Genomic DNA, 12,930 nt, shown 5'->3' on the forward strand with positions numbered 1-12,930 from the left:
CCTGTGCTATTCCCCCAAAAGCTCTCGGCTGAGGAAGCGAAAATGGGTTGTCGAAGAAGAGAAGAGGAAGAACAGAGACGTCTTTGAACTTCGGCGTCATAGAAGAATCCGCTCTGCTTCCTCGCCACCAAGGAGTCCCTCGCCCGACTCTAAGGAAGAAGAAGAAGAAGAAGAAGGAGAAGAAGAAAGGAGCAGGGACGCTACTCTTCCCACGAAACTCCGGCTGGTGAGTTGTTACCTTGCCCTTCCCCAGCGGGCGTCGGGCAACGCTAGGAGAACAAGAGGTTGGAGCGGGCCAAGCCGAATAGGTCAACCTCAGCCGGTTCAGTAAGAGCAACAGAGTTGGAAGGGACCTTGCAGGTCATCTAGTCCAACCCCCTGCTCACCGAAAAGACCTATATTATGGATTCGAACCGCCGAACTGCTGACCTTTCTGATGGACAAACTCAGCATTCTCCCTTCTCCTACTCTGCTGGGCTTCGGGGTGACTGTTGACGCTTAGCCCACCCGATCCTACCTAAGCCCAGCGGCTGAATCCAGGGAAGGTAGTAAACTTTCTTAAGTTTTTCAAATGAACGCTTTTTGCTTCCATCCCCCCTCCTCCCCCCGCTTAGAACCTGCGCGTTTCCAACTCCATTCGAGGGTTTTTTTGGGGTTCAATGGATCCTGCGCCCCGAAAGCAGATGAATGAAGTAACGGGGTTTGAATACCTTGCGCGAATCGAAGAAAAGCTCTTCAGAGCGCCGATCTGTCCGACGCGGGGAGGGGTGGGGGGGCGTGGGGGAGGGGGAGGGGTCCGGATTGGGGAGGTTCAACCTCTGAGGTGTTGACGTCAAAGGTGGAGAAAGTCTTGGGGGAGTGGCTAAAAAGGGGAGCAAGCTACGTTTAGGAGGATGAGAGAGAGAGAGAGAGAGAGAGAGAGAAAGAAAGAAAGAAAGAAAGAAAGAAAGAAAGAAAGAAAGAAAGAAAGAAAGAAAGAAAGAAAGAAAGAAAGAAAGAAAAAGAAAAGTAGGGTAGCGGCTGGGTTTTCAGCATACTTGACCAATGAATTATTGGACGCTCTGCTTACCATCAGCATGAATTTGGCATGGGCAATTAGACCTGTTGTCTTATAGCCTATTTCTTCTCCATTAGCAGCATCGGTAGCTCAATCAGGCAGATTGTTTAAAGCATTGGATTTTTAGGCCAAATCCTTCCCAAAGATCTGAAAAGCAAACGTTGTTGTTTGAAGGTATCATCAAGGCTATAGAGCAGGGGTCTCTCCAACCTTGGCCACTTTAAGTCTGGAGGACTTCAACTCCCAGAATTCCCCAGCCAGCAAAAGCTTTTCGTAATGTGTCTGGTTCTCCGAAATTGGTCCAGGGCTGAAATCCAGATGGTTCTGACAGGTTCTGGAGAACCGGAAAATATTACCTCTGGCTGGTCCCAGAGTGGGATGGGAATGGAGATTTTGCAATATCCTTCCCCTGCCATACCCACCAAACCACACCACACCACACCCACCCACCAAGCCACGCCCACAGAACTGGTAGTAAAAAAAATTGAATTCCACTACTGGTAAAAAGTGCTATAAAATGCATTCCTTGTCAACTTCCTGGCGCAGAACCTAACTACTGAGGAATGGGAAATCAAAAGTCAGGGATGGTGTCTTTTCTACAATCTCTCTTTTCCCTTCCTTTCTAGGCTCCCCAGCATCCTTGGATTTGCTGGCCTAGAGGAGCCGCCCTTCTTGCAAAGCCCAGCATGGATTCTCCTCTAAACCTGGATCCAGGATCCCCGTCTTCCACCACTCAGGCGGACCTTCCAGTCCCCCTGAAGAAGTTTTTTCAGGGTAAACCTCTGGCTCTGGGGGTAAGTATGGAGAGAAATAGAATGATGGTCCTTGCCTTTTGGAAATCCCTGAGGTCCCCTATTCTGTTGCCATAGGACCATGAGAATTCTTGGTTGTGTACATATGAAAAGTCTTCATCCCTTTGTTTTATTGGCCAAGAGTGTTTTAGTGGCCTAGAGGTGGAGCTCTCGCCTCACAATCAGGAGGCTGTGAGTTTGATCCTAGGTAGAGGTGGATATTTCTCTCTCTGGCTACAATGAGAATGTATCTGCTGAAAAAAATCCGCACTGGCAACAGGAAGGACATCCGGCCAGTAAACACTCTGCTAGCTCCATTCAGTTGCCCAGACTCCACCCTGCAAGGGATTATGGGGTGATTAAATGATGATGATGATTTGTTTTTTTTGTCCAGCTAATGTAACATCTAAGAACTATATAACCCCCTCCCCCTTAAGGGAAGTTGGTCTTGTGGGCTGTAGCATGAGGCTTTTGTTAGTGTTTATCATCCTTTTTCAAAATCTTTACTATATATGTGGGTTGAACATAAACATTCCTATGCCTGTTGAATGCCAACAAAGATGAAATTGATTGTGTATTGCCTCCTACTGGCCAGTTGCTGTGATGACATGAAGAAAGAAATAGGTTCTCCAGAGGCTGGTGAACAATAGTGATCTAATATTGCCAAGAGATGCTGGGAGTTGTAGTTCAGTGGCATTCAGAGTTTTCTTGGTTCCCCACTCCTGACCATCTCTGATCCTGTGATTTCTTTCTTTTTTTCTCTTTCTAGATCACACAGATATTCATTGGAATCATTGGAATTATTTTTGGGATCATCCTCGATGTAGCCGATGTTTATTTAATGGAGTATTTTATTATAAAGATGCCTTATTGGAGTGGAATCTTGGTAATTTTACATAATTTTACATAAGGGTGTATTTTTAAAAAAGTCAACAGCACAACCAAGGATCCCGGTGGATATCATAGCATCCTCAAGGCAAACTGGCCTTAGCTGAAGGGCGCTATAGTTTAGCAGCTTATTATTATTATTTATTATTTATTTGATTTTTATACCGCCCTTCTCCCGAAGGACTCAGGGCGGTGTACAGTAGCTTGGCTAGTTTCATTTTGTGGCTTATGTCCGTTCTCCAAATTTCAGAAAATTTCAGAAAACCGCTGAACTAAGAGATTACAAACATTAACGGAAGTCACTTCCTTGGCTCTCTTTCCTCATTCCCAGCTCATTCAGCCATTGTTCCAAATTACAATATGGGGGGATGGGGGATGGACCAGTTTTAAAACCTCTGGCCATCATAATCACTCCAAAGTCCTCATGATCATGATTTGGTTGTTTGGCACCTGGTGCGCATTTTACAATGGCTGTAGCATCCTGAGGTCATGAGATCACAATTTGCATAATCAGCTTCTGACATGTTAAGTCAATGGGGAAGCCAGCAGGAGGTTGAAAGTCACCTTCATGTGAATTTCTGCTTCCAATCAGCTAATTGATTTGCTTCATTACGGCACCTGGACCTCTCTCGGTATAAGTCAGGTCTCATATCACTTAATAACTGCACGTAGGTGCCCATCTCAATTTGGGTGGGTAAGTGAGGACTGCCCATATAATCATTCTGAGTATCAGTTGCCATTAATGGCTGCACTTCCTAGTGGTTTCCTTCAACTCGAATCCTGAGCCTGAGAGTTGTTTGCAGCATCTGGAGAGCTTTGTCCTTGCCATAACAAACTGGGGAAAATGCTGAATGCTAGTGCAGGGCTACACAAAAGGCCTGTGAATGTAGTAGCTCCTTTCTTTCATGGCTTAAAACAGCTGCATCTTCAGCTAGAATATGGAACCTTGACTGAGGTTCAGCACAACAGATAATCAGCAGTGACAGTAGGCAACAATTTAAGGTGGGAGAGAGATTCTGGGTCTATATTGTTCTCTAGTGATAGAGCCATAGTGGTTCACTTGCTTTTCCTTCTCTTCCAGTACATCATCTCTGGATCCTTAGCAGTGGCAGCTGCTCGGAATCCCAAGATCCCTCTGGTCAGTGGTGGGTTTCAAATTTTTTTACTACCTGTTCTTTGGGTGTGTCTTGGTGGGCAGGGCTTCGTGGGTGTGGCATGGGAAGTAAAATCTCCATTCCCACCCTACTCCAGGGGAAGGTTGTAATGTATTACTGTAAGTTTTGGCGGGAGTTTTAGGCGGGAAATATCTCGTCTCTGATTAGATGCAGCCTCAGGCTGAAGTGTATATAAGGAGAGGTTTTTCTCCAGAGTTTTGCTGGGTCACACTATATTAAAGAGCTGTTGTCACTAACCTGGTCTCCTGCCTCGTCAATACCCAAACTTAACATTGGCGACGAAGGTGGGATCTTGAGGCAGAGCACCAGAACAGAGCTGAACTCACTACGAGAATCAAACCCAGCAAGGTGACGGCGAATGCAGCGATGACCGGCTACACGCCACCCACTCCGTTTGACCCTGCCCAGGAGACATGGGGAATATATATGACCCGTTTCGAAAGTTTCCTGGAGGCAAACGAGCTACAGGGAGTCTCCGACAACCGCAAACGGGCTTACTTCATAAGCCACTGTGGGTCCGCAGTCATCGCCGTCGCAGAAGCCCTAGCGGAGCCAACACCGCTACACTCCGTTTCGTGGCAGACCCTTCAGACCCTCCTGAAGAATCACTACGCACCAGCCCCGCCCAAATACGCTCGACGGTACGAGTTTGGGGAGCGAGGCAACAAGAAGGCGAGTCTATCAGCGACTACATGGCAGCCCTGAGACAAGCCTCCAAGCATTGCGAGTACCGCGATCTGGACGAAGAGCTGCTGGAACAACTTATACGGGGGTCAGAGACATCCGTTTGAGGAGACGGTTGCTAGCCAAGAGCAACCTGACATTGGCAAACGCCTGGACGAAGCCAGAGCCCATGAGATGTCCAACCATGCAGCAGACACCTTACAAAGCGACTCACGCCGATGGCGGGCGCAAAGCCGAGCACAGTCCACCACGAAGAAACCTATCGTGAGTCAACCAGCGAAGAGGAGGAAGAAGTCCACTACACCGGAAAATCGACAAGGAAGACCCGGAGGAATGCGGAAGTTGCGGGCGACATCAGCGCCAAAGATGTAAGTTCAGGGACGCCATTTGCGGCGGTGTGAAAGGAAGGGCACCTGGCTCAAGTCTGCCGAGCACCCCAACCTTCCGCCGAAAATTCAAATCGGCCAATCAGAGCGGCTCTGAGTCAGAGATGCAAACCCCACATTCCGCGAAATTTCAAACCAGCCAATCAGAGCGCGAGATCGGCGAGGCGACCCGCGATTGGCCAGGAAAGAAAGAGCGAAGTCAAACCGAATGACTGTTACCATAGACCACGCAGCTACCCGCATCGAAGAAAAGATCTTCACAAACCCGACAATTGAAGGCGTACCGTGCCGACTGGAAGTAGACACAGGATCAGCTATCACAATCATGTCCTGGGACACTTTTGTGAAAGCCTTGCCGACATCGCAAAGCGCAAGCTACAGAAACAACGGCTCCGGGTGCAGGATTACCAGGGCAACCGCATCCCTGTTCGAGGACAACGACCGTCGAGGTCAAGTATGGCACATACGAAAAGACCCTGCCCATCACGTTAGTCGAGGGAACCTTGCCAAGCTTGCTGGGGCTAGACTGGTTCCGGGCGTTGGCAATGGGGCTGACTGCCGCCCACCGGAGCGGCTGCAACCTGCAAAACGCCTAATGGAGGAATTCGCAGACGTATTCGAGGACCGGTTAGGCAAGTACAAGGGGACCCCTATCTCCTTCAATTTAGACCCCCAAATAGCTCCCATTAGGTTAAAGGCAAGGAGGGTTCCTTTTGCACTCAAACCTAAAATCGACAAAGAGTTAGATAAATTAGTCAGCCAGGGGATACTAGTGCCAGTTGACCATGCCAAATGGGAGACGCCAATCGTCACCCTATAAAACCAGACGGGTCCATAAGAATTTGCGCTGATTACAAGGCTACCTTGAACAAAGCATTGCAAAAGAGCGCCTACCCAGTTCCAGTAGTGCAACACTTATTGCACTCACTAGGGCACGGACAAGTTTTCGCCAAATTAGACTTGGCACAAGCGTACCAACAGCTACCCGTAGATGCTAGCACAGCTGAAGCCCAGACCATTGTAACGCACCGGGTGCCTTTAAGTGCACCCGGTTACAGTTTGGGGTGAGTGTGGCCCTGGGCTATTCAAAATTTGATGGGCGGCTCCTACAAGGGTTACCGAGTCGTGCCCTATTCGATGATGTGTTGGTATCAGGGAAGATTTAAGAGAACTGGGGAAGCGATTAAGGAAAGTTTTGGCCATTTTAGGTCGGCAGGATTAAAAGTCAAAGCAAGCAAGTGTCAGATAGGGGTCGAATCTGTTGAATTTTGGGCTATAGAATAGACAAAAAGGATTCACCCACTGAGAGCAAAGTCAAGCGATAAAGAGAGCCCCAGCACCCAAAAACAAGACAGAACTCCAGGCTTTCCTGGGTCTGGTAAACTTTTATGCTGTATTTTTAAAAGACAAGGCAACCGTTGCTGAACCGCTGCATAAATTGCTTGGAAAAACACTGTTTGGTCGTGGGGAAGTCAGAGAATAGGGCATTTGAGGCAGTAAAAGTTTGCTATCAAGCGATAGCCTGTTAATACAATACAACAACAGACTGCCGTTAGTATTGGTTTGTGATGCGTCCCCTATGGAGTAGGAGCTGTACTTAGCCACAGACTCCCAAAGCGGCACTGAAGCCCCTATAGCGTTCTATTCACGAGCGATGTCCCGGCTGAGAGGAATTACAGCCAGCTAGATAGGGAGGCTCTACAATAGTGTCAGGGTGAAAAATTTCACGAATCGTTTTTGGGCGAGACTTTGAAATTATCACTGACCACAGACCGCTATTGGGGTTACTGGCTGGCGACCGCCCAACGCCAGTAACACTCTCACCTAGACTGACCAGATGGACTATTTTCTGGCCGCCTACTCCTACAAACTGCAGCATCGGCCTGGAAAGGAGCTGGGGCATGCGGACGCACTGAGCAGATGCCCATTGCCAGGAAATCGAGGACCCCACCCGGGCACCCCGTTCTACTAATTGACTCTTTGGACTCTGGCCCAGTCACATCTCAGGAAGTGGCTCGGGCCTCCTACCGAGACGTTGTTTTAAGAACTGTAATCGGTTGGGTTCAAGGGATGGCCCGCTGCGCGGCGACGTTTTAAAGAGTTTGTAAAGAAAAAGGGAATTGTCTGTGCAAGGGGTGCCTGCTCTGGGGGATAGGGTGGTAGTTCCAGAGAAGCTGAGAAAAAGTCCTGGAACTCCTGCATGAGGGTCACCCAGGAATTGTGAGGATGAAGGGTTTGGCTAGGAGCTATGTCTGGTGGCCCCTAATGGACAGGGAAATCAGTGACAGGGTTGGCGATGCCAAGTATGTCAGGAATCCAGACCACTACCACCCACGGCCCCAGTGTTGGAGTGGGAGAAACCCCAAGGCCCTTGGTCCCGCATACACATTGATTTTGCCGGCCCTTCCACGGCCAAACATTTCTAATTGTGGTGGATGCATTCTCCAAATGGCTGGAGATCATCCTAATGAAATCCACAACCGCTGGAGCTGTCATCTGCAGCACTAAAACACCTTTTCGCCACACGGGCTACCGGACACCTCGTGTCCGATAACGCCCACAGTTCACCGCAGCATTATTTGAAGGGTACCTGGCTGAAGAGGGCATCCGACATGCCCTCTCAGCGCCGTTCCACCCTGCGTCGAACGGCCTTGCTGAACGCTTTGTTCCGGAGTGCGAAAGAAGCGCTATCACGAAGCGGCCCGGCGATTGGCAGGCACAAATCGACGCATTCCTAACCGTCCAACACAGGACCCCTGTGGCCACCGCCGCAGCCCAGCCGAGCTATTAATGGGCGGAAGCTAAGATGCCCACTAGACCGGCTGCACCCAACTACGTACAGGACGGGTTCAAAACAAAACCAGATAGAAACTCAGAGAATTAAACATAGGAGACTCAGTATGGGCACATAATTACAGCGACGGCCCAAGCTGGAAGAGGGGATAGTCATAGACAAACGGGCCCCAAATCTATCTAGTGGAAATAGACGATGGCAGAATCTGGCGACGCCACATAGATCAATTAAGAAATAGATTGAGCGATAAGACAGAATTAGGCGAGACCAGCCCTGACTATGATTTAATTAACCCCACAGCTGACTGGAGCCGAGAACAAACAGAAAGCGTAAGCAAAGAACCAAACAGAGACTTATCTGAGTCAGGCGAGGTCCAGCGACACCCTCCGGTCCCTCTAGAGGACAGCAGGTCCGAGCCGGCGAATAATCCAGGGCCGGATGGCCGGGAGGAGGAGCTCAGAGGAACGAAAAGTCCCTCCGGCAAGCCCGACTCAACTCCAGAAAGTGACCTGCGCAGGTCGGGGAGAGTCAGGAGACGCCCCACGTACCTGCAGGACTACGTAGAGAAGTAATATGCAAATATTGGCAAAGTGCCTTCTGGGAGGGAAGGAGTGTAATGTATTACTGTAAGTTTTGGCGGGAGTTTTAGGCGGGAAATATCTCGGTTCTGATTGGATGCAGCCTCAGGCTGAAGTGTATATAAGGAGAGGTTTTTCTCCAGAGTTTTGCTGGGTCACACTATATTAAAGAGCTGTTGTCACTAACCTGGTCTCCTGCCTCGTCAATACCCAAACTTAACAAAGGTTACTTGCAAAAATCCCCATTTCCTCCTGATCAGATGGGACTTGGGAGGCAGAGAATAGATGGGGGCGGGGCCAGTCAGAATTTTTACTACCGGTTCTCTGAACTACTCAATATTTTCACTACCGATTCTCCAGAACTGGTCACAATCTGCTGAAACTCACCTCTGCCTCTGGTAACTAACCCATTTGACATAAGTGAATAGCATAGCTTAATCGGGAGGGCTGCATGTGCAAGCTCCGTTTTCGCTGGCCCAACGCTGCAGCAGTGCTGCAGCCGAAAAAAGAGTCTGGGAGGATAACGCACAGCCCTTCTGAGCTCTGTTTTCGCTGGCAGAGGGACTGTGGGCTGGTCCTCCCCTGTTTCCAGGGTGGCCCCATGGATCTGGCCCACAGGCCTTGAGTTTGACACCCTGGTGTCAAGAGTAAAAGTCTCACCTTTTCTGTCTAAAGCAAATTCAGAACTCAAAGCCAGCTGAATCTCTTGGTGGGTGTGCCTGTTTTTATATGCTGATGAATTTATTTTATCCCTCCTAGGTGCAAGGCGCGCTGGCAATGAATGTGATAAGTGCCCTGACAGCTGGTATTGGCATAATATTCCTGGGTCTCACAATCCCATATTATAGACATCATTTCTTGTACCTTTGCTTTGTATCTGGAAACGAATCTGAGGAAAAGTGTCGTGAAATTGTTGTAAGTCTGTGACCTTCCAGAATTCATCTAAAAAGTTGGCTTCCATAGGGCAGAGAAGGCCAATGGTGACCTCTAGCTGGACATGCAGATTTTTGGAGGACATGGTGGGGTCAAAAATATCTCTCCAACAGAGTTTTAACCATGGAATCGAGGGGCAGAAATGTTGTCTTGGAGTTTCCAGAGTTTGGCCTGCTCTGATTTTCTTTCCCCCAATCTTTTCAAGACCGCTTCAAGAGTAGCGTCTTCAAGGCATGGCCAAGAATGAAAATGGCAGCTGTATCAGCGCTCCCAAAGTTTTGCCAAAGTTTTAGGTGAGACGTAGGAAAATCTGGCCAGAGCTTTGATTGCACTGTTGTGTCTGGCATTTCATTTTTTTGACCAAATGTTAACATTATTTTTGTTCCACAAAAGTGTGGTTTTCAGTTTTTGTGACCAAAGTTGATGGTTGGAACTGGGTCTCATCTTGACTAGGCGCTAGCTATGCTGCCCAGGAGGCATTGGTCAGCCCTGTCAGGCAGAGCAGACCAGGAAACCATCTCTGCAGGAAAGCCACTACTAATTTTATTGAAATGGCTGTAATAATAGAATCTTGCAACGTTGATTGGACTGTCCCTCCTCCCCCTTCTTATACCGCACTCAATTAGGAAGGTGTTGGCCTGAGATGCTTTTAAACATTATCTCACTGCTCTCGACTTAAAACAACAACAACACTTCATGCTCTTTTTTGGCCAGGCAAGATAAGCCTGCATACCTAATCTAGGCCATTTTCCTTCCTCTAGATTTGGAGATAAATATGTCTATCTCTGTGGGACGCGGTGGCTCAGTGGCTAAGACGCTGAGCTTGTCGATCGAAAGGTTGGCAGTTCAGTGGTTCGAATCCCCAGTGCTGCCGTGTAACGGGGTGAGCTCCTGTGATTTGTCCCTGTTTCTGCCAAACTAGCAATTCAAAAGCACGGAAAATTGCAAGTAGAAAAATAGGGACCACCTTTGGTGGGAAAGTAACAGCGTTCTGTGTGCCTTTGGTGTTTAGTCATGCCGGCCACATGACCACAGAGACGTCTTCAGATAGCGCTGACTTTTCAGCTTTGAAACGGAGATGAGCACCGCCCCCCAAGAGTCGGGAACGACTAGCACATATGTGCAAGAGGAACCTTTACCTTTACCTTTATGCCTATCTCTACTGATAAAAATGGATATGTTACTTTTCTGCTTCTTTGATAGGGTATAATTGATGGAATTTTGGCTGTTCTTACTGTGTTCAATCTCCTGGAGCTCTGCATCGCCACCTCTTTTGCGTCTTTTGGCTGTAAGATGCTCTGCCGAAATGCCTTCACTGAAACGGTAAGTTTCCAAAGGAAGCAGGTTAGTTAATCAAAGGAAAGAGATTCAGAAACATGGCTGGCCAGTCAACTTAGGTTCTTGTAGTTCATACATTGCACTAAGGGTGCTGTAAAAGAAACAAAACAATGATTTGGCTTCACACATTATGCTAGGTTGCAAATCCTGAGTTATAAACAGTGGTGGTGGATTCTCATATTGCGATAAACCCAAAGGAAACAAACCCACCTTACACATCTCAGTGGGCCCAACCTTCATCCTTAATTGGCAGAGAAGGAGGTAATCTTCTCACCACCCAATTAAGACTTCCTCAGAGTTGCCTCGAATCGCAAGACGGGCAGCAAATGCATTCAACAACAACAACAACAACAACAACAACAACAACAACAACAACAACAACAACAACAATAATAATAATAATAATAATAATAATAATAATTTAAAAAATGACAATAAGTAGCGCCTAATCTATACATGGTCCAGGCAACACTTCAGGTTGAATCCCAAAAATGTGTGAGAGCGTATAAAGCATTTTTTTCTGGGACTTGGGAGGCAGCGCCAGCCATGCAAAAGCAGAAAAGGATGCAGCTGCTTTAAAGAGAGGCAGTGATGTCTTTAATGCTCCAGGATTTGACAGAGAATCCAGATTCCTCTTGGGAAAGGAATCAAAAGTGCTTCAGATCCTTATTTGAAACGAGGAGAGACAGAAGCATTCAACAGCGGTTGGCAAGCTGAGAATTTCTGTCCTAAGCTACAGAATGAGAAATGCATGCAAACAAGTGGCTTAAAATCTCATTATATGTTTCTTTAGGTTGTGGTCATTTATCAGAATGCACCTCCTGCCAGTGCTGAAAATCCATCCATCGGCTGCAAAGAGCCAGAATCCCCCTGAGTGGCTTTCCCGTCATGGCAGCTATTCCGGAGTGCATTGGCTCCTGCAAAATTGAAGCCTTCAGCTTTTTAAAGGAATTACATTGGACTTTTTACTCAGGGGAACATAAAAATATTGAATGGGCTAAGCAAAGCACCACGTAAAAGGTCTTGAGAATGTTGCTGTTCTTTGTTGCTGGTTAAAACATTTACGTATATGATGGTTGGCACCCCTACCAAGTTATGTTTTGCTATTGGAAAATGCCCTGTTGGTGGGTTTATAAAACATGTTATGGATAAACCAGAGTTTCCCCATTATAATGGTTGCATCACAGACCAGGCAAAGTCCAAAACCCACCTCAACAGAGCTTAGCAACCGTCAAATGCTTGCAACCATTCCAGAAATTAATGTGTGGGATGTAATTGTGTCTGTGGGAACTGTTCAAATAAAAGGCTCAGCAGCCATATATAGTCCCATGAACATTAAAGAGACAAATTTATAGCCACAACTTACATGTTTAGCCAATTTGTTCTAGTGGTTAAATACCAGGCTAGAAACCAGGAGACTGTGAGTTCTAGTCCAACCTTATAAAGAACAGCCAGCTGGGTGACTTTAGGCCAGTCCCTCCCTCGGCCCAACTCACTTTGTTGTGGTGGAGGGGAAAAAGGAAGAGGAAAGAATATTAGCTAAATTCGCTGCCTTAAATTATTTAGAAAAATAACAAAGACAGGCTATAAATGTATACATCAAATGACAAACTTGTTTCTTGCCACTCGACTTTCCATCAGGCTGTCTTCTGCCAATCCAGCTCATCTCACTCTATATTTGAGGCAGGACTGCACTCCAGACTAATAAACTTCCTGAACTCCTTATGGTTTGCTGTTTTTATTTTCTCTAAATTCCACAGAAATAAAGAGGGTTGGGGAGTGGGGTGGGAATGTGCATCTCATTCTTTGGGATACTCTGTTCTCTCTCCTTTTGCTGGCCCTCTTGCTTTGGAGCAAAGGAGAGTTTGGAAGGTTCAAAAACAATTCATCAGTGGAAGAACTTGCCTCCAGCTTGGAATGCTCCAACACTGGAAGTTTCTAAGAAGATGTTGGATAACCATTTATTTTTATTTATTTATTTTATTTTTCGTATTTTTATACCGCCCTATCTCCCTAGGGACTCAGGGCGGTTCACAGCCAAATAAAAATATACATATAAATACAAATAAAACATCCATTAAAAAACTTATTACAATGGCCGAATAATTAAAAATGACAATAAAAATAATAAAATCCCCATTAAAACCAATTCGAATTTAAAATCTAGTCCAGTCCTGCGCAAATAAAAAGATGTGTCTTAAGCTCGCGGCGAAAGGTTCGAAGGTCGGGAAGTTGGTGAAGTCCTTTGTTTGTTTGAAGTGGTGTAGGATTTTCTGCCTAAGCAGGGGGTTGGAGTAGAAGACCTC

The 12,930-nt window shown here is 47.0% G+C and overlaps 1 protein-coding gene across 3 annotated transcripts; it reads left to right on the top strand.

Annotated features, from left to right (window-relative positions):
- The first annotated feature begins 97 nt into the window (after window positions 1-97).
- Window positions 98-12,347, top strand: LOC131204835 (membrane-spanning 4-domains subfamily A member 4A-like). Of its 3 annotated transcripts, none has more exons than XM_058196455.1 (7): window positions 98-226; window positions 1,684-1,851; window positions 2,618-2,734; window positions 3,818-3,874; window positions 9,113-9,268; window positions 10,490-10,609; window positions 11,418-12,347. In XM_058196455.1, the coding sequence occupies exons 2-7, from the start codon at window positions 1,744-1,746 to the stop codon at window positions 11,496-11,498; spliced, it is 639 nt and encodes a 212-aa protein (XP_058052438.1). In that variant the 5' UTR covers window positions 98-226; window positions 1,684-1,743; the 3' UTR covers window positions 11,499-12,347. The 3 variants fall into 3 exon arrangements, with proteins under 3 accessions (XP_058052438.1, XP_058052437.1, XP_058052439.1); XM_058196454.1 differs by lacking the exon at window positions 98-226 and adding an exon at window positions 233-545; XM_058196456.1 differs by lacking the exons at window positions 98-226; window positions 9,113-9,268; window positions 10,490-10,609; window positions 11,418-12,347 and adding exons at window positions 233-545; window positions 8,076-9,044 and having other exon boundaries at window positions 3,818-3,881.
- The last annotated feature ends 583 nt before the right edge of the window (window positions 12,348-12,930 follow it).

The sequence above is a fragment of the Ahaetulla prasina genome, chromosome 10 (assembly GCF_028640845.1).
Source record: "Ahaetulla prasina isolate Xishuangbanna chromosome 10, ASM2864084v1, whole genome shotgun sequence".
NCBI lineage: Eukaryota > Metazoa > Chordata > Lepidosauria > Squamata > Colubridae > Ahaetulla > Ahaetulla prasina.

Coding starts and splice junctions, on each gene's coding strand:
- LOC131204835 (XM_058196455.1), top strand. CDS start 1,744: ATGGATTCTCCTCTAAACCTGGATCCAGGATCCCCGTCTTCCACCACT. Junction 2,735..3,817: donor CTTATTGGAGTGGAATCTTG/GTAATTTTACAT, acceptor CTTCTCTTCCAG/TACATCATCTCTGGATCCTT. Junction 10,610..11,417: donor GAAATGCCTTCACTGAAACG/GTAAGTTTCCAA, acceptor ATGTTTCTTTAG/GTTGTGGTCATTTATCAGAA.